Source organism: Dromiciops gliroides, chromosome 4 (genome assembly GCF_019393635.1).
Source record: "Dromiciops gliroides isolate mDroGli1 chromosome 4, mDroGli1.pri, whole genome shotgun sequence".
Classification (NCBI taxonomy): domain Eukaryota; kingdom Metazoa; phylum Chordata; class Mammalia; order Microbiotheria; family Microbiotheriidae; genus Dromiciops; species Dromiciops gliroides.
Genome location: NC_057864.1, coordinates 165048179 through 165070492, shown reverse-complemented (window position 1 = coordinate 165070492; position 22314 = coordinate 165048179). Strand labels below are relative to the sequence as shown.

The 22314-nt window shown below is 36.8% G+C and overlaps 1 protein-coding gene across 1 annotated transcript in view; it reads right to left on the bottom strand.

The window, feature by feature from the left end:
• Positions 1-22314, bottom strand: part of BCAS3 (BCAS3 microtubule associated cell migration factor) — a 789343-nt gene that overhangs the window by 450408 nt on the left and 316621 nt on the right. Inside the window, exon 16 of the mRNA XM_044003231.1 lies at positions 15601-15865. Coding sequence (XP_043859166.1) covers positions 15601-15865 — 265 coding nt within the window. The remainder of the gene's footprint in view (positions 1-15600; positions 15866-22314) is intronic.

Sequence of the window (22314 nt, the reverse complement as noted above, 5' to 3'; positions counted from 1 at the left end):
TAAAGCACCTTATTGAAATAAACAACAGGTATCACCTGGGAATAATGATGTTTCTAGGAAAATTGAGTGGTCATGCTGCAGAGGATGGAGGAGGCTCAGAAAGATCTCTTATGAGAGACACATAGAAAATAAATCCACAATCTGACTTTGAAATAAAGTTTAATGATTTTAAGATTCTGTAAGTACCTTCTTACACACACACACACACACACACACACACACACACACACACACACACACACACACACACACACGGAAAAGACTATCAGAAATTTCATAAACGCTATCATTTTAAAATTCTGACTGCTTAAACAAAGGGATTTACTGTTTATTTCAGATAAGGAGAGAGCAGGATGTAATGCATACAGCTCCAAAATATAGATTGGCTGAGGCCAAGCAGAGGAACTCAACATGTAGGAAGTTCTGACAACCAGTGAAGAGGCCAGGGAAAGAGGTGAGAAGGACCAGTTGGCAAAGTTTCCAAATAGAAGAGTAAAGGAAAATAGACAAGAGAAAATAAAAAGGAAAACTGAGAACCCTGAAAGTGACCATGAAGAGCCTTAATGAAATATGAAAGATTTATCTGAAGGGCTTCAGGATGGAATATGTGTGAGGAGAAGCACTGAAATCTACTGGTTAGAAGAGAAGGCTGACCTTTGAGTTATATTTCCTCTCTACTACTTATGTTTTCTGTCTTTGAACAGGACGCTTAATCTTACCATACTTTAGTTGCCCCATCTCTAAATAGGGTTAACAAGATCTTTATCCTATAGAAGAGAGTTTCAAGTCTAGTTAATTATTTTTAGAGTACTCAAGGATTCTGGGATGAAAGGCCTGAGTACATCTGTGTGCTGTGTATGGATTTGTGTGATGTGTGTTTAGTAGTTTATTATTTATTTCAAAGATGCAAATTTCTGTTTGTCAAATGTGGATTTTTAAAAATGTGAATTTAATATGTTGAGTAGCATTAATATAAAAAAGGGCAAAAAACCCAAGATGCTACTCAGTTAAAATTTGCAAGAATAGAAAGGCAGTCTTTCCCACGTATGACTAAAGAGTCTTAGTCTAAGGTCCACAGCTCCCAAGGTGTCCATTGAAAGATTTCAGAGGATACATAAACTTGAATGGGAGAAATCTTACTTCAATATAATTGATTTCCTTTGAAATTCTACATATTTTATTTTATTCATTTAAAAACATTCTTCTGGGAAGGGGATAATAGGACTTACCAGAATGCTACTAAAGGTGTCTAAGACACACAAAAAAGCAAAGAAGCACTCGCCTCTGATTCTTTTTACCAGTATATCCACAAGCACCCACAAAATCTTCAGTTTCTCTAAATAAAGTACAAATACAGCATCCAGAAAGAAAAAAAACAGAAGGTTTTCAATCCATACTTAAAAAGTTCCTCAAATCCAAACCCTTTCTCTAGAATGATACATTAGATATGAAAACAAGGGAAACTTTCCACCCACACCATAAATGACTGCTCTTCACTGATCTCTGTCCTTGAATCTCCCACTTCACTGCTGACCCCCCCCCCCAAAAAAAAGGAAGAAGAAGTATCAGGTAAGATGAATTAAGAAGAACAAAGGAAAGTAGTTAATACCTCACGAATGCAAAGAAAAATCAAAAGAAGAAAACAGTTTTAATTTCTCCAAGGAGTTAAGGCAAAACCCTTGGCTACTAAGTTTACAGCAGTATAAGGCAATGTGTACATCTTGGAGCTGGTTACATGCCCCAAATAGCATGGAAATCATACAATTGTTCTATTTCAAGGTAAGACACTCAAAGTACATACATTTCCAAAGACTTGGAAAGGTCAGAGTGTTCTTAGTTTACCAATTTCATAGCTTCACTCAGTTTTAAATACTGAGTACACGCACACACAATGAAACAAAAAGCAAGGGGGTAAATCTCAAAACGTCAATAATATTTTTAAGTAACTTGTACTTCAAAACCTGTAACTATAAACTGAAATGGCAAAGTATTATTTCTTCTTCCCACCCCCAGAAGTCCTGCTTTTACCCAGGACTGTTAGGGATATTTTCTGGCTCTGTGTCAGCACCATGACTCAGGTCATGAGAAGTGTCAAAGATGCATTTCCTTCAGATGGGAAAGAGCCACTGATTTTAACAGCCCTACAAAACGCCGGGGGGAAAGGGGGGTACGGGTAGGGGTGAGAGGAGAGAGTAAAAACAAGCATTTTGCAGAACAAGCAAGATAAAATCTTTTAGTTGTCCTTTATTTTATTTCCAGGTTAACATTTAAATATCTTTGTTCAAAATGTACTTGTATTTTTTCACCAATGGAAAAATAACCCCCACAGGAAATATACTCAGTTTGGGTGATGTCTTCTAAGAATATTAGAAACAAGAAAGCAGAAGATCACCAGTTCATTATAGAATTAATCAAAGAAAATCAACACAGGGAGAATGAATAAAGAGCCAAGGCACAGCCCTTGGCTGAATAAGTTATTCTCATAAAAACACAAAGTGGCCTGCTCCTATTATAGCAATACATTCCTAAGTGCTGGAAATGGGCAAGGTAAAGGAATAAGAAAAGGAAGGATACCTAAATAAGTAGCTCCTGGACAATCTAAACCCAAAAAATACTCTGCTCTCCTGCTTCTCTTTCTCCTTCTTCTATATAACACTCTTCATCAATGCTGTCACAGTCAGAAATCAGAGCTCCATTCATTTGCATCTTCTATTAATTTTTCATCCTCATCAGGATCAAACAGATACCTAGACCCATTAATCCACTCCAAAATTATAGCTGTCACATTACATTATTGTGTCCTAATCAAGGAATCAATCCCATTTTTAAGACACAGACCTTACCCCCCCCAAAATGCTGTAGCCTAGTCAGTAACAATGGACTCTTTTAATTCCACCATTTTACTTTTCTAAAGGCTAATAGTTGGAATTATTCTCATCTCATCATCCATTTAACAGTTCTTGCAATGAACCATAAATCCCTTTCCTCTTCTCATCTCTACTCCAGTTCAATGTGCCACTTCCCTCATCACACTAAACACACCCTTCTACTACTGCAATTTGTTTTAACTTCAATTCCATAAACATTAAGAACTTACTATATACATGGCACTGTACAAGGTGATGGAGACATATAAAAAGATGAAAAATTATATATTCTCTGCCCTTAAAGAGCTCACAATTTAGTAAAAATATGAGGCATCCAACAATAAAAATAAGTGATGTTTACATAAAGCATTTTAAGTTTTAGGGAAAAAAAAAGATAAAATGCTCAGAAAAGGTCAAAAAGATAATTTGGGTTTCAGAGTTTGCTCATGTGAAGGAAAGAGGATTTTTTCCTAGTGCTTTATTGAACATTTATCCATATCATATTCCCTGGTAAGCTCTAAAAATGCTTTGGACAATGAGGTCCCTTTTAAACCTCTGAAGCCTCAACCTAGCTGATGCTAATGGTCTTGGTACTTCCTTGCTCACTCCATGGCTCCAAACTCATTCTATGTGGCCATTCCTTCATCACTGTATCATATCATTCCATTCACCTAGCCGAACCACATCTACTGCAGGTCTTCTTCTATGGCCAAAACCCACATGGCTTTGTCCTGATTTTCTCTCCTCCTGGCTGTTGCTCCCTGACAGTTAGCTCAAACACTTCATTCCCATGTCTCCTCCAGTGTCTGTTCAGTTCTCCTCCCTTGGAATGAATTTCACTCTACAATACAGTTTCACCTTTGGACACAATATGTTAGAGGGGGTGCCCTTTACACAGAGACTTTAAAATTCCAACTCAACACTTTCAGACCTGTTAGCAAATTTATTTAAATTAGAACAATCCACGAACATTTATTAAGTACCTACTATGTGCCAGACACTGTGCTTCGTGCAGGAGATACAAAAAGGGGCAAAATAAAGTGCCTGCCTTCAAGAAGATCATAATCTAACAGAGGTGACAATAAACAAATATGCACGCGCATGCGCGCGCGTGCGCGCCCACACACACACACACACTATATTGAAGATGTCTCTGTCAGAGAGTCAGACCTCTGTCTAAAAGCAATTTTTCTAAGTCAGGGCTCTGAACTATTATGATTATACCACTAATTTTTCATCTGATATAAACTCCATAAAAATTCAGAGGAGAAACAAACTGATGAGGGCCATTACATTATCCTGAGGCTAAACTATAAAGAAACTTTTCTAACAGGGTAGGGCTCAATCTCAGAAAGAAAGTGGGTAGAGAAGCATATATCCTAAACCAAGCCCTCACAGTATGAGACAGGATAGATCTGGAAAGGATCCTGGGAGCACAAAGAAGAGAAAGGAGACCTATTTACCTGTGTTACACACACATTGAACACTGAATAACTTTAAGAAACTCACCCATTTACTATTTAGGCATTTAGAGCCTCTATAGTGTAACGATTGGAATAACGCCACCTGCTGGATACTTACTGTAGAAGAGTTCTGCCCATGAAGCGAAGGTCTTTGAGGGCAAGACCAGGAGTCTTTTCTTTGGCATCAGGAAGTGACGCGGACTAGTGGGAGGAGGAAGGAGGAGACTGGGGCTCTCTTTCCTTTGGACTCTGGGTGGAGAGCGGAGCTAGAAATGTGCTCTCCCTTTAATAGATAGGAATCTAGGCCTTTCTCTCTCTCTTTACCAAATTCTTATTCTCCTTAATAAATGCTTAAAAGTCTAACTCTTGCTAAAGCTTATAATTTATTGGCGACCACTCATTAGATATTTTAGACAGTCTAGCTAGAATTTTAACTCTTAACAATAGGATCTTGCATGGACTTCTCTATTTGGATATCCAGCCTCCAAAAATCCATTAATTGTCATCTCACTGCAATGTCTTTACTATATATACTTCTTTGATTGATTTTTCTGTTCCACTTTAGGTTTTCATTCCCATTTGTTGCTTATAACTAACTAGGAGCTATATAGAGAACCTTCTTAAAGTCAAATAGCAATTCAAATCCATTACGTCCTACAGCTTACCAACGATACCACGTCAGCCTAAGGTTCACTATACTAGGTCACAAGAACACAAACATATGAGAAACAAGAGAATAGAGAGTCCAACAAAGTCCAATGGAAATCTAACAAACACTAACAAAAAGACTAATAGATGACAATATTATTCCAACTGTCTGATTTCCTTTAGGCCTAGTCTTGTTTCTTTTGGGTAATGAATTATATTACCAGGTTGGAAATACCTTCCTTGATTCCAACCCTTTCAGTCAATGATGAGTTTTCATCCTTTTCAACTTACACATAGCTCTTCTTAATAGTTATCATGCATTACCATGTATTATTGTTACAAGTGTACAGGTCATATTATCGTATCAGGCGACAAATTTCAAAAGCGAAGGGTCAAAGTCTTATCGAATTTTTTTTTTAGCTCCCCCAGTAGTGTATAGCTCAGTGCTTTCATGCTATAATTACTTAATCGATATCAGCTGAACTGAATTAATTGAATTAAAATACTAACTTGTAAAGCTTATGAAGTGCTATATAAATGGTCAGCAATCATTGTTAATATTCCCAGGACCTAACAATATGCCCAGCACATAACAGACACTTAAATGAGTGTGAGTATTGAGTGTGGGTGTGGGTGTGGGGGGTGAGATGTATATTTGCTGTCCTGTTTAAACTAGTTGGTCCCAGATAAAAAGCCTCCAGATACACACACACACACACACACACACACACACACACACACACACACACACACACACACACACACACATCCTCTGAATCATTTATCACAATCTTAACTCTGTGTGTGTGCCTATGTATGGCAACTTGCCATTCCAAGTGACAGGACCAAGACCAGAACTGAATAAACTGAATCATTTAGCACAATCTTAACTGCATTCAGTTGGGGAACCCAGATGAGAAGTCATTGACTCTTGATGAGTTTTAAGGGTACAATTCTCAAAATTAAGAACCAGGGATTTCAAGAAATAAATTTCAGGTACAAAAACTCAAGTCCCAAAGCTCTGTTCACAGAGCTTCCCATGAAAGGACTCAGAATTCCAAAGGCAGCTGTTCTAAAATGCTTCTACAAAGTAATTTACTCCTATATAATGAGCTAAATATTCTGTAGTACTGACTCATTTATACACAAAATATTTCAAGGCTATTTGCACTAAAGTGTTGGGTGTCTTTTTCTCCAAAATATAAATCTGTCCAGTGACACAACAGAAGACAGGGCAAGAAATCCTGACTGAAGGGAACCTAAAATGCTAGATGATCTGAGTATGCTCCAGAATCAACTATATTGCCACACTGAGGGCAAGAATAGTGTTGATGCAGGAAAGCTGAGAAAATACCGCCCTCTAGAGGAGGCTCATATTAATATTAAAATACAAACAAGAAAAAAGAAAAAAAGCCGTAAGAGCTGGATAATAAAGCATTTTGGATGCTGAAATCTCAGAGGATATAAAGACATAAAAGAAGAGGGAAATAACTGATGGGCACTAAAAACCACAACCAAGAGCAGCAGCAGGTCAGTGTTAATTAATAACTACATCCTCTAGAATTAAAAATAAATATCAGTGAATGTGCAAAAAAATAATTCCGCTGCATGCCCCAGAACAACACTAAAATGAAGAAGAAGAAAAGGCCCAAATATTCTGTTTCTGATTCATGTTTATAGTCTGGCTTTTAAAGTAAAAGTAAAAAAAAAAAGAATGTCTTTTCTATTGCTCTTAAAGATCTCCTATACCTAATTTTCTTTGAAACTATTTTTGTTCCTATTTTTTCAAATAGGCGGTTTTGTAGTAAGTGTTACTTAAAGGAAATGCATCTTTTTTCAGAAACATGATGATGTCACTCATTTCAACCAAGCTTTCCCATAAGAATTCATCAGGTAGGAAGGAGTGAAAAACTGGGAAATTGTGGAAAGTGACATGAAAATATGTAAAGCTTGCATGATCTGGGTGATTAGTGAACTTGAGCACCATCATAATGTTATAGGAACACAGGAAAGAAAAAGTATGTGTATAAAGATAAAGCCAATAGAAAAACTGGAATAGTCTTCTAAAAGAAAAAAAATATGAGGGGGTATATGTGTGTGACTGAAATATATCTAAAACTTTAGGTTTATATAATTAGTAAAACCCAGGTACTGAATAAGCCTGAAAGAAAATAATTTTCTCTATTTATATTATAAGTCATCAGAGGCAAAAAAAAATATAGAGCATAGTTAACTCTGAATATGATTAATTATTTGGCAAAAACTACCAAAAGGAAATTTCAATCCACAATTTAAATTGATATGGAAAAAAGAGTTTGAGAGGCAGCACATTATTACTAACTCTTCTAAGCAGATATAGTCTATCAGGATGAAATGTGTGATTGCTTTTTATTTTTATTTGTGATGTGGTCTGTCTCATAAAAACTATGGAATAACACTATCTAGGACCATGCAATGCTACATGTAGGCTAAACACTGAGCTTCTGGGAACTAAAAGTAACCCCACACATATACTGGAAGGAAAAATGATGTTTCAAACATGGGGGGCTCAAAGTACTTTTGGAACAAATTAGACAAATACTGCAAAGCCTTTGTCTCAGAATCTTAGGGTCTCATTGCTACATTAACCGAAACATAAGATACCAAATGTCTTCAGTGAGATTCTGAGGCCGGTCTCTTCCTAGGGTTCAACAGCATTGTTCCCCAGATAGGACAAGAAATATACCTCTCTCACAATTTATTGTAAATTCACCCCAAATAAACTTTATGAGATTGGGATTATAGGGAGCAGGAAGGGAGAAAAGAGAGGCAGGGCCCACGGGATGAATTTCTGTTAAGCCTGGAATAGAAACCAATCTAATTCAATCCAATCTAACAATCATTTAGGAAATACTGACTATGTGTATTAGGGACTGTGGATACAAAACCCCAAATGGAAAAAGTCCCTGCATGCAGGGTACTCATTTTCTACTATAGGGAATAAAATAAAACAGTTAAATATATACATGATTATTTTAAGAGAGAGATGGCACTAAAAACTAGGGGGATCCAGAACCTAATCTGGAAAAGAAATACGACAGCTAGAAGAAAGGCTCTAAGAGTTCAGTATAAAGTTGAACCAATTTAATAACTAAAATTGTTTTTTAATCAATAGAAATGTATGAAATATAAAATAGACAAATGTAACATCCATTTTATTGTGGTGGATAGTAACATATGTTTAATAAACACACTATTTCCAAGTAAATGGAAGTTTCCAAGTTAATTGGGGGGGGGAGGGGAGAGAGAGAATAAAGGATACTAAGTTGTCTTATTTCACCAAAAAGATACCTGGGCAGTCCCCTAAGCCATGATGAAAATATTCACAGAGAAAACAGAACCCGATCTGTACTGTCTTTGGAGAGTGTAAAGGATAACAATTTCCTTTACCTCACTTCACTAATAGAAGCACAGAAAAACAACAGTGATTCATTTTCAAAATGAATCCCACCCTCATCAAAGGTTTACATTGTGTGAGTAAACAAGCTGATGCCAGGCAAGTATCAACTGTAAATACATTGTTTCTGGAATGAATTTACAGGCACGCCAATTTTGTTTTGACATGACACTAAAGAAAAATGACCAGCACTGTAATGTTTGTGCCTTAAAAAAGAAAAGAAAGGAAAAAACACAAGGGGGTGATGGCATGACTTTTGAAGTAATGGAGTTTGAGCAAATGTGAACAGGCAAAACTTCTCTGGATTCTTTTTGGTTTTAAAAAGGGCCCTCTTCCAAATGACAATGTTTTGATTGCTATGCTGGAACATTGTAGTATTGTATGACTTCTTCATGCAGTGAAGTGACCCTCCCCCAAAGAAACAAACAACTAAAATGCTATTTCTGAAAGTCAGAGTCTATACAAAAATCCCTTCAGGTGTCTCTCTCTCTCTCTCTCTCTCTCTCTCTCTCTCTCTCTCTCTCTCTCTCTCTCTCTCTCTCTCTTTCTCTCATCCTACCTACCTTTTGACCTTCCTATTCATGCTGGCTGGGATCCCTTTAGAGGCTGAATGACAGACCCACATCCCAGCCGAACCAGATACCTGTTGATTACAGAATTCATAAACTCAATAACTAAGACTTTGAGAGGTGAGACGCAGGAAAAGGGGAGGGAGGAGAGGCACAAAACTAGGAAGGCCAAGGGCTAGGATTCAAATCTTGACTATAATTTCTACTGGTGAATTATGTTGGCAAAGTAATCCCAAGCTCCATTTTCTGGGCAGGGCTTCCATTTACAGAAAATAAATTGGAACAGGAATGAAAAAGAAAATCTACCTATGTATTAGTACTGACCAAAGGGGCTATTGTGGCCTTCTATAGAAATCCTTCACAAGCATATAAGAAGCCAATCCTTCTCAGAGCTATAACTTCTGTGGTTTTCCGTGTTGATCTAGCTACCTCACATGCATACTAAATCTCTGTGATTAAAAGTCCTAGTAAAATTTTGGTTGAAGAAAATTATTCCACACTTAAAAAGAAAAAAAAAAAGTTTGCAGCAAGAGTCCTCAAGCATCACAGTAAATACCACAAAGCCATCTGAAAAAATATTTTAAATTGCTGCTTCAAAAATAAAGTCATTTGCAAGCAGAAGGAAAATACAAATGGATCACCCCAAACCCTATGATTCCTCTACTTCCAGCTGGATTTTGTTCAAATAAAAACTTTTAAATCGCTTAGCAGTTCAGGCTCTGGAGCTCTGATACAGAGCCCACATGTTCCCAGAATTTCCTAAAGAAGGAAAGAAAGAAAGGAAATAAGCATTTATTAAGCACCCACTCTGTGCCAGGGCACTGTGTTAAGTCAATACACCTTCTTTGGATCTCAAGTCTCCCACCCACCTTGTGCTGTGTACCTCCCTGAGGGAAGGCTGCTAGAGGCAAGAGGAGCAATTCCAGTCAGCACCAGAATAAGGCAACTTCTACCTCCTGGGACAGTTAGCCTGTGTGGAGAACCTCCAGTACAAAGAGAAACAGCCTTTCTGTTGACCCAGGCTTTTCATCTCTCGATGTGACTGTTCCTTGAGGGAAGTGAGACTTCCATTCTCCAGCTATCCAGCTGTATTTTCACCTTCTGCTGCCCTCTCTTGAGCCTAATCTCTAGCCTTTGGAAAGAAGTTCAGTGAAATGGGGCCTCCCATCTAACCCTTTGATGATGTACCTTCCATTTCATGCTGTACTTATTTCCAGCCCGATCTCCAGCCATCTCTGGGAAAAGGAGTGGAGTCTTCTACTCAATGATGAATGCTCACACTTGGTCATACCCTATAAGTCTCAATGGCTCTGAACCCCTGTAAGTTATAAAAATCAACTCCATTCTCCATTGCCTACCACCCAATTCTTCATTCTTTTTTTTTTTTTTGCGGGGCAATAAGGATTAAGTGACTTGCCCAGGGTCACACAGCTAGTAAGTGTTAAGTGTCTGATGCCGGATTTGAACTCAGATCCTCCTGAATCCAGGGCCAGCACTTTATCCACTGCGCCACCTAGCTGCCCCTACCACCCAATTCTTTATTTCCATCTCCCTCAAACCTCCAATCCCCAAATTATAATTAAATGCTACTAACCTCTTCCACTGTGCCCTTTTGAATACATGTTCCATAGCCAACAAACTTCCCTTTGTCCTAAATCTTTTTCTCTCCCACCACTTCTGTCTTCTACTTTATCACTGAAACCTGGCTCCACACTGATGACACAGCCTCCTTAGCTACTTTTTCCAGTACTAGCTACACATTCAATCATACTCTACAGATCACTCCCTGGTTAAGGCGGGGGAATTGGAATGCTCCTTGCTCCCCACTGCCACTTCCAGGTTCTCTCCCTACCTCCATCATTCAGTAATCTCACCTCCTTTGAATGTCACTTCTCTACTGCCCAATCAAAATCCTTATAGCTGTCATCCACAGAACCCCAGGTCATTTCCCTTCCTTCTTCAATGTTTGGCTTTTGGCTCACAATTTTTCTCTCCTCCCCAATTCCTGCCCTCATCCTAAGGGATTTCAAGAAACATAATGACTCTCCTTCAAGCACCCTAACTGCTAGTTTTTTCAGCTTACTTCCTACAGCTACTCCTTCATCCTACCTCAAACACACACAAAGATGGTCACAGCCTTGATCTTGCCATCACTCACAAATTACCACCTCCATGTTCAAGAATTCTGAAATCTCTTGATCTTTTCATAATCTCTTGGTTTTTCTACCCGATCCCCCATTCTGCTTTCTCTTATCAAATCCTGTCATCATCCAAACAATGACCTTCAATGTCTCAAACCACTCAATTGATTCCCAGGCTACTGTCACCACTGAATTAGCCTTCTTTCCTCTTTTCCCCAACCTGAACCCCTTCTTGAACCCGTTCAACTCTATACTGCCTTCTTTTCTTGAGTCTCTAACTTCTCTGCTGAACTAATTTATTCTTGAATTTCCAACTGTCCTTTGCAAATCTCAAACTAGATTTCAGTAGACAGCTTAAACCAACATATCCAAATCAGAACTCATTTTATTTTCCCCAAAATCCTCTTCTAATTTCCCTCATACTTTTGAAATCAACAGAGTCCTCCCAGTCCCCCAGGCTCAAAATTTATGTCATCTTCAATTCTTCATTATCTCTCACTCTTCATATTCAATCTGTTGCTAAGGCCTCCTGACTTTGCTTTTGTAACATCTCTCAAATACATCCCCTTTTCTTCTCTGACACTGCCAATATTCTAGCGCTGGCTCTCATCACCTTACACCTGGATTACTGCAATAACCTGCTGGTGGGTCTGCCTGCCTCAAATCTCTCCTCATTCCAATCCATCCTCAATTCATCCTCTAAAGTGATTTTCCTAAAACCCAAGTCTAATCATGTCACCCCCTTAATCAACAAACTCCAATACCTCCTTATTGCCTCCAGAAGCAAATATAAAATGTTTGACATTCAAAGCACTTCATAACCTAGGCCTCCCTCCCCAACTTTTCCAGCCTTCTTGCACCTTACTTGTCCCCTCCATAATCTTTGCTATAGTGCCACTGGCTCCCTGGTTGTTTCATGAAAAAGACACCCCATCTCTCAGCTCTGGTCATTTTCTCTGGCTGTCCCTCATGTCCGGAATGTTCTCCCTCCTCATCTTAGCCTACTGGCTTCCTTTAAGTCCTAAATAAAATCCTATCTTCTGCAGGAAGCCTTTCCCAACCCCCCTTATTTCTTGTGCCTTCCCTCTTTTAATTATTTCCTTTTTATCCTGTAACTGGTTTGTACATATTTATTTGTTTGCTGTCTCCTCCCCATTAGATTGTGAGCTCCTGGAGAGCTAAGCTGTCTTTTGCCTTTTGTTTGTTGTTGTTGTTCCCAGCACTTAGTGCAGTGCCTAAGACATAGTAGGTGCTTTATAAATGTCTACTAACTGACAAATGTTATCTCATTTGATTCTTAAAACAATCCTGGGAAATAGGGGCTATTATTATCCTCATTTTGCAATTGAAGAAACTGAGGCTGGCAGAATTTAAGTGGTTTGGCTGGGTTTCCACAGTTACTAAATATCTGAGGCCACATTTGAATTAAGGTTTTCCTGACTCCAGGGCCAGCACTCTACCCACTGCATGATCCAGCTACCTCTCTCAGAACAAAAGATGCTAACACACATGTTAAGTAAATGGGATTTTAATTTTTAGACCCTTGTCTACAATTAGAAATAAAAAGGTATAGCAAACATGAAAATTTGGCACATATTATGCTTTTTTCCTTTAAAGGACGTGACTACAACCTGACTAATGTGGAAATATTTTGCATGACTACACAAGTATAAATTTTATTGAATTGCTTGAGTTCTTAAGGGGGAGGTGGGGAGGGAGGAAGAGAGTTTGGAACACAAAGTTTTAAAAATCGATACTGGATAGAGCACCGGCCCTGGAGTCAGGAATACCTGAGTTCAAACCCAGCCTCAGACACTAAAACACTTACTAGCTGTGTGACCCTGGGCAAGTCACTTAACCCCAATTGCCTCACTAAAAAATAATTTTTTTTTTAAAATCGATACTAAAATTTGTTTTTACATGTAATTTGGAAAAAATAAAATTCTAAATAAATATTTAAAAAAATAAAGGAAGTGACTATTTCTGGAAGATAACTGTTGATTCCACTCCTCTCATTCAGGGTTTTTCCTCATGTCCACCATTTAATATTTGAGCCATCCTTTTAGGTCAGAGGAGAAGCTTCAATGGTTCTCCCACAGTAGATACAACCTCTCTCAAGAACTGTCAACTCATGGAGTATACCAAGTCTTATCATATCAAGTGCTTCCATGACAGTACATATGATTCTAAGACAGATGGTAAAGAGGCAATAATGAAGAATTTTTGTTTAGGAAAATATGGCCTCTCGAGGTATTACCCATTTTTCAAAGTCTAAACTGGCCAGTGGAAAGGAGACTTTACATTGCTCCTAGTTAAGTTGCCACCCAATGTCCATAAGTCTCTTTGAAGTGCTTACCATTTGTATTTTCCAAGATCACCCCACAAAATAAAATAAAATCTGTGTGGGAAAATACCCGACTCTGATAACCTATCATTATATCTTAAAAGTAATATTGTACAGTAGAAAGAGCTCAGGATTTGCCATCAAAAGACTGACTCCCTGAGTAATCTTGAACAAGTCATTTAACTTTTCTGGGCCTCAGTTTTTTCACCTGTAAAATAAGGCAGTTAGACAAGAAAAACTATAAAGTACCTTCCTATTATAGCTATTATATTATAACTATTATAACTATTTGATCCCATTACGTTTATTTGGTTTTGGTTTTAGAAGGAGGGAAATATAATATAGTTGTTTGCAACTAAAACAGAAAAGAATCTGAATATACATTAAGGTTTAAGATAACAATTATTAAATCTTTTTTATTCCCTATAATGTGTCTGAGTATATCTTGTTATGAACCCTGACATTTCAGAAATAGCACTATGTCATGAATTTCTGTTTTACTTCTCCAACTAAGCACATTCAAATAGAATGTCTTAACTCCTGTTTAATATTACATACTAAATTTATTTAAAACTTCAATTATGGGGGCAGCTAGGTGGCGCAGTGGATAAAGCACTGGCCCTGGATTCAGGAGTACCTGAGTTCAAATCCAGCCTCAGACACTTGACACTTACTAGCTGTGTGACCCTGGGCGAGTCACTTAACCCCCATTGCCCTGCAAAAAACAAACAAACAAACAAACAAAAAAACAAAACAAAACAAAACAAAAAACTTCAATTACATCCAAAACTTGGTAGAGAGAGTGAGAATGACAATTTCTGCACATTCCTGCACAGAACTCTAAAAAAATTTTTTTTAAATAAGCTTTCTAATAAATTTGTCAGATTGCCATAACATGGAAAATTAGACTACTCTTGGAAGGTGCTGCATTTTGCAAGAAGTGGTCTATTTCAATAATATATTGTTAACCGATTTCTCTAGATTCAACATAAGGCAATGGACAACTAAATCCAAAATAAGGATTGGACTTAGAACATTTCCAGTAATGTAGGGTATTAAAGAGTATGTTTGTGCTGACATATACATCAAACTATGAGAAATACTGCTTTTTCTCAAAATAAATTTATATGGTCCAAGAAGAGCCCAAACTAAAACTATGAAAGTGGATTAGCAAGTATTTACCAAACATGTACTTGGTGCAGAGTTTGATGCCAAGGTGGAAAGGAAGAAAAGGTGAGAAAAATAAGTTACTCTGTATTTGCTTACTGCTTCAGGGAGGAGGGAGGGGAACAATGGAATGAGCAATATTATTTGGAACTCAAAATTTTAAATAAAAATGTTTATTATTTTAAACAAAATTCAAAAAAAAAAGAGAGAGAGATCCAAGGAGCTCTCAAATTTTCCCTACTTATTCACAAAAATGTTGCTACCTGTCTCCTCAAATTCCTACTCCTATAAAACAAGACTACAAAAGAATATTCTAGAAAAATTTTCAACATATTTTATTTTACACCCACGCTTAAGCAAGTGCCAAAGTCTCTTTCGTAACTGTAATACTATATGTCAAAAAACACGTAGGTCACTATGTCTTATTGTATTTTTTGAAAAGTATGGGTTTTGGCTTAACATAAGACTAATAAAGTACTTTGGTTTTATACTATACAGACTGCACAGTAGTCTTTACATATTTTTAATGAGTGATAATGCTATTCAAGTGCCACCTACCTCATGTGTGATGAATATCTCTTCTTCACCAACAATGAATATCTGTAGACCAGATGTGTTACCACAACATTGGCCCTCAAGAAAGAGCACAAGACTAGGAGATGGCAAAAATTTCAGGGAAATATAGTTACAATCTCTGAAGTTTTGAGACACAATTTAAAATTTGCTAAACTCTTTTAACCTAAAATGATGACTCTTAAAATTTTCCTCTTTTAAGAACATATTTAAGAGTTTATAAAAATGTGCAGGAGATCAACATTTTATTTCTGAAAGGTAAATGATTGAAAGGTTAAATTATATTTTTGTTGAAATGCCTTAAATATTTGAGTAACTTGTTTTTTTACCATGGTATGGTCAGAATTGGGGGCAGGAAGAAGGAACATAAGGATAGGAGGAAATATACTTACCATGAAGAGGTGAGCCAGATGGGCTGCTTGACAGGCCTGGAACAGGGCTACAGCGACCTCCTTGCTTAGATGTGAGTTCTTGCTCAATCTCTTCCAGGCCAGCACTCTTCTGGAAGCGGCTCATACGGTTCACAACCCGGGGTGACATGTGTGTACGGACACAAGGCTGGCCACCATAAGGGTTGATAGGAAAAACATGAGAGGTCCCACGAAGTGTACTGACAACAACCCAGCGACAGTCATGGCTGAAACAGATGTCTTGCACCTAGAAAAAGACAAGAGGAGAGGAAGAAGTTTATAATATCACTATGTAGGTTGATTCAAGTAAAATGCAAATTCTCCAGGAAGAAAAAAAAAGTCAGTTTAGTGACAAAATTTTATATAGACAGTATAATTAATTTGAAGTGAACTATGAAAAAGATCATCATAGGCATGGTTACTGAGGATTTCCTAATTCTATATATTTGGGATATATGCTATTAAAAAGCTAAAATTCATAAAAGAAGTCCTAACTAGATAATAAGTTTAGCTGTAAGTTCCATGTGTATTTTCATTAATAGAATTTGTCTTTTATAAACAAAGGTTGACCAAAAAAATCAAAAAGGGCTCTTTTTATCATAAGAAAAGGCATTGTCATTACTTCCAGTTTTCATGACTATGAAATATAAACAAGTAAAGAAGATGAAGGGTTAAAAAGTTTGGTTCAATATTTTAAAAATTGCAGAACTGAAGGTTTTTTCCACTGTGTGAATTATTTGTTATTTTTCATGACCTAAATATAGGAAATAATTTAATCAAATTAAGTGAATGCTTAATATAATCTACCAATTATTTAAGGCATTTCAACTGAAAAAGGGAAACTGAATAGCTGGGCAGGAAAAGCTGGGCAAAACTTGCAACTACCTTGTAGCCTTGAATTTCAAATAGGAGTTGTAGAGTTAATATTATTAAGTATTTTTTGCTTTTGCTTTGAGGACAGCCTAAATTTGATAACTGAACAAAAATACCTCCATTTAAAAATCAAGCTAGTTTTCTCATAAATCTCAAAACCAGAAACAGTGTTTTAAAAGTGTCTGAATTTTTCCTGCATACCTACATAACACCTTGATGGAAAATAAGATCTGGGGTCTTAAGGAACATTTTTCTGAAAAGAATGTACTTTGAAACCATATTGTCAGAATAAAAGGAAACAAGATTAAGTAAAGAAGATAGTTTCTGGGAAAAGTAAATTAAACTGTACCAAAGGGGAAAAAAAGGTAAAAAAGCAAAAAAAAAAAAAAAAAAACAACAACAAAACCCAACACCTCTTTAAGAGATAAAAGTAGAATTAAAGATGCATGTCTATAAATGGGTCCTAACACTGCATACAAATATATAGTAGGATTAGGATTTATTAAGACATTAAACAACATAAGCTAAATAAAACTACTCAAGCTTTCAGAGAATTCCTATTTACAATACACCAGATCCTCAAAGAGGCCTAAGCACTGATGAAAATCTTGACAAATATTCCAGAAATGCACTATCAACAAAAGCAGCTAGCAGTCATCAAAGCTGGAGTTTCCCATAGTTCTTGAAGTCTAGGAGATAAAAAGGGATTTAAGTCTTGTGACTTGTGACAAGATACTTCCCTCTCAGACAGTCTCTAGACACAGGCCTCATCACTGGTACATGGATAAACTGCCAAACCCAATGACACACCTGCCCCTTTTCAATTATGGTGACATATGAAAATGACTTGCTAATGATATAGTTAAACAATCTCCTCAAAGCTGACAGGTTTAGCACTTTCAGAGTAGCTGGTATTACTGATATAAAGTCATTTCCCAAGCACTTAAACCCTCCAGTTAGCCTACAAAGAGTTTTTTCTATACAGGCTGTTCAGAATGAATTACAGCATCAGTACAAAGAAACCCTGAGAGGGGCAGGATAGCAGAAGAAAGGGCAGGGAAAAGAGGAGGAGGCCAAGGGAAAGAAAACTCTGAAAAGCAGAAACTATGAGGAAGACTATGGAATATTTCATACCATATGACCAGATGCATTTTCCACATGTCAGAATCAAATATGAAATAGGGCTCGATTAGAAAAACGGTGCCATTAAAGCCCATTAAGTAACTTAGGCTCTATCCATACTACCTACATAATCACTTTTCTAAAACAGTTACTGAAAAGCAGAACTTCAGAGCCCACTGATGACAGGGAGTTTCCTTTTTTTATTTTTCAAATCTTCCTGTTAAAGCAGAAAGCCTGAGGCAGGCTGTTTGCTGATCTGTAGCAGGGCACCTAGAAACATGGTGTTAACATAATTGGTATCCGGCAGATCCCCATCTCACTCTGTTTACTTAGAAAACTGCCAACAGACAAGATTCTGTTCCAACACCTTGAAAGCCCATCAGTACCAATAAATTAGCAGACAGTTTGCTGCCAACAAATGAGACAAGCTGTCAAGAAAGAATAGAGAGAGCTTATCAGTGGGGCCAAATAGGATAAAATAGTCTTACAAATCTGTCTTACAAATCTGGATGATGAAGAGAAGGAAGTGGACTATAATGATGAAGTATCTAAAGGTTACTCCTCCTCTGTGATCAGAAGAGAGATCAAAAGTGGAAAGAAAGCAGAAAACAAAAAATTAAAATAAAAGTGGCTAATATAAGCAGCATCATAATTTTAAAAGTATTTTCAAAATGAATATAGCTCATTAAAAAAAAAAGGCACATTTGCTGGCCCAAAGAGTTCCTACTACAATTTCTAATTCTTCAAACATTCCTCTAAATCATGACTGAAAATAATGAGAACACCATCATCAGTAGACCTTCTCCCCTAGTCCCACTTCCAAGAGAAAGGAATGGATTAGATTCAAAAGCCAAATTTTCATTAGAATTAAATTTGAGAGCTAGAAGAGATCTTAGAAGAAGGTATCTTGTCAACTTCACTAATTTACAGAAGAGGGAACTAGAGGCCAAACAAGTTGTGACTTGTTTGTATCTGTAACTGCTTCCATCATCCCTCTTCTAGATACACTCTGGTTTCTCCGGGTCAAGCTTAAAATGTGGCTCCACCAAATTGAACATAATACTTGTGTTGTGGCCTGACCTGTGAAGATCTGTTACAATGAGACTATTATTTCCTGTGATTCAGAAGTAATGACTTTCCATGGCATTCAAACTCAGGCATTCCAGCTAAACCCTTTCCATTTTGCTTCCCACTTCTGAAAGAATGAAGCTCATCCTATCTGTGAAAAGACTCTACAAAGTATAAGGATAGAGGGATCTTTTTAAAAATGGCATAAACCAGGGTAGCTAGGTGGTGCAGTGGATAGAGCACTGGCCCTGGAGTAAGGAGTACCTGAGTTCAAATCCGGCTTCAGATACCTAACACTTTTAACACTTACTAGCTATGTGATCCTCGGCAAGTCACTTAACCCCAATTGCCTCACTTAAAAAAAAAAAGTCATAAACCATATGTATCTTAAATTAAAAGCAACCATCATATGTTATAGGGAAATATTCAAAGTTTTTACAATAATTTCAGGAGCAAAACAAGGATGCCCATCCTTCTTATGATTATTTTATACAGTTCAAGGAATGTTGGCAATAACACTAAGACAAAGGAAGGAAATTAAAGACAGGCAGAGATGACAAAATTTACTTAGAAAAAAACCCCGCAAAAACGCTCAACTAAAAAATTAATTGAAAAAATTAATAGTTTCAGCAATCTTGTGGGCTACAAAATGAATCCACAAAAACTGTAGCATTTCAGAATAATAACAAATCCAAGAGATAATAGAAATAATCCCATCAAAAATAACTATAGGGGCAGCTAGGTGGCGCCGTGGATAGAGCACCGGCCCTGGAGTGAGGAGTACCTGAGTTCAAATCAGGCCTCAGGCACTTGACACTTACTAGCTGTGTGACCCCGGGCAAGTCACTCAACCCCCATTGCCCTGGGGGGAAAAAAGAAATTAAAAATTAAAAAAAGAAATAAAGAACAACAATAGCTATAGGAATATGCAGGGCACAAACCTATATAATAAAAATAACAATATTAACAAAATTAACTTACAGTTTAAATGTTATACCAAACAAACTACCAAAAGGTTATTTTAGGGGCAGCTAGGTTGGGCAGTGAATAAAACACTGGCCCGGGGTTCAGGAGGGCCTGAGTTCAAATCCAGCTTCAAACACTTGACACTTACTAGCTGTTTTAGAAAACACTATAACATAAAAACAAAATTCATTTGGAGGAACAAAATTTCTAAAATATGAAAGGAATTTTTTAAAAGGGAGAAATTAAGAGGGAATAGCCCTTTCAGACCTAAAACAATATTACAAAGCTGTAATTATCAAAAATACTTGGTATTGGTGAAAAACTGTAAAGTCTAGACAAAAAAGCATCAGAAGTAATGGAACTCTAAAGCCAAAAACATAATTTGCTTTGGAAAGAATTTCCTGATAAGATAACTAGAAAGCAGTGTATCAAAAATTAGGCTTACACCAACATCTAACAGCATAATAAATTCAAAATTGATACACAACTTGAATATTAAAGAGAAAACATTTTTTTTTAAAGTTAGACAAGAAGTAGATCCTATGCCTTTCCCAGCTTTAGGAAGAAAATAAATTCTTACTCAAGGTCTAGAATCAACTACATGAAATAAAATAGATTAAGATTACACATTAAAAAGGGTTTTTTTATAAATAAAATTAATTCCTCAAGGATGAAGGAGAAAAAAGCAGTCAATCAAGAAAGAATAATTGCATCAAATTTCTCAGATAAGCCTTTCCCAGAGGAAATGAAAAAAAGTTTTCCAAAGAAGAGTTCTCAAACTATAAACAACCATATGAAAGACTGCTCTAAATCAGTAATAATCAGAGAAATGTAATTTAAACAACCCTAAGGTTTCACCTGATAACCAGCAAAATAGTAACGGTGAAATATAGGAACACTGAGTGTTTGGCAAAGTTGTGGGAAAACAGGAACACTAATACATTGTTGATGCAGGTGTGAATTAGGTGTTAACCTTTCTGGAAAGCAATTTATTTTATTTTATTTTATTTTTTGGTGAGGCAATTGGGGTTAAGTGACTTGTCCAGGGTCACATAGCTAGTAAGTGTTAAGTGCCTGAGGCCAGGTTTGAACTCAGGTCCTCCTGAATCCAGGGCCGGTGCTCTATCCACTGTGCCACCTAGCTGCCCCAAAGCAATTTATAATGATGCAAATCAGGTGACTAAAAATTGGTACCCAAAGGTTCCATAGATGCCAAGAAATGTACCTTAAGGAATTCAGATAAAAGAAAGACTCTAAATATTACAAATTTTTTAGAACAGCACTTTTTCTGGTAGCAAAGAATTGTAAACAATCTAGATGTCCAATGATGAGAGAATAGATAACTAAATTGCAACACAGGAATACAATATAATACTACTATGCTGTAAGAAAGGATGGCTATGATAAATACAAATAAGTATGGTTAGACTTAAATGAATTAATGCAAACTTAAATAAGTGTAGTCAAATACACAATGACCAAAACAATATAATGGAAAGTATCTTACTCACCATTTCTCTATAGAGTAATTCAATAATAAATCATTTTGGAAATAAGAAAAACGAAAATGAAAAGAGCTTGTGACTTATATATGGTCTTATAGCTAGTAAGAACCAGAGATGGCTTCCTTATACAGATCTCCTGACTAAAGAAGCAGCACTCAATAGCAAAACACCTCTCTAAAATACATCAGTGGGATGTTTTATTTCTTCCTTAGTACTCTGTGATGGTAGTATAAGGTTTGTAAAGCACTTTACATATCTTATCTCATTTGATCCTCACAACAACCATACAATGTAGTTACTATTCTTATTTGGCTTACTCAAAGTCACACAGCTAGGACATGTCAAAGGCTGGAGTTGAACTCAGGTCTTCCTGACTATAGGCCCAATTTTCTATTCCCTACTAAACCTAGCACATATGTGTACCAAAATATTTATAGAAACATTTTTTGATGCAGAAAAGAACTGGAAAGAAATTCCTCTCCTGGTGGGGGAATGGCTAAACAATTGTAGTAAATAAATATAAGAGAATATCACTACATAATAAGGAATAAGGAATACAATGATGTATACATATGAACTGACACCGGGTGAGTCAGAATCAGGAAAGCAACATAACAATGACTACAAAAATATAAACGGAACAAGAATAACACAATGTAAACTGAATGATGGGAAATTATAATGAACAAATTTGATGTTGGAGAAGAGGTATAAGAAGACACTTGATATTAATAGAGACTTTACTGAAATCCCAATTAGTAAGAATCAGTGTTGCATTTCTGAGCTTTCCAACTTGTCCTGCTAATTTTTTTTTTTTAATTTTTGCAGAGCAATGGGGGTTAAGTGACTTGCCCAGGGTCACACAGCTAGTAAGTGTCTGAGGCCGGACTTGAACTCAGGTACTCCTGAATCCAGGGCCGGTGCTTTATCCACTGCGCCACCTAGCTGCCCCCATGCTAATTCTTTTGAAAAAGCTAAATTTTCCTTATTGGACTTCTGATTGGGCTCCAGATATTTCCTCTTCTTTTTGCTCAGAAAATCTATAACCTGGGCTATTCTGTTCCCTTGGCTGTGTTTTTTCCCTTTTGATTTGGTTGTTCAAAACATTGTACTTCAAGCAATTGTTTTCTTGAGGCTTAACAACTAGCATATAAGCTCATGA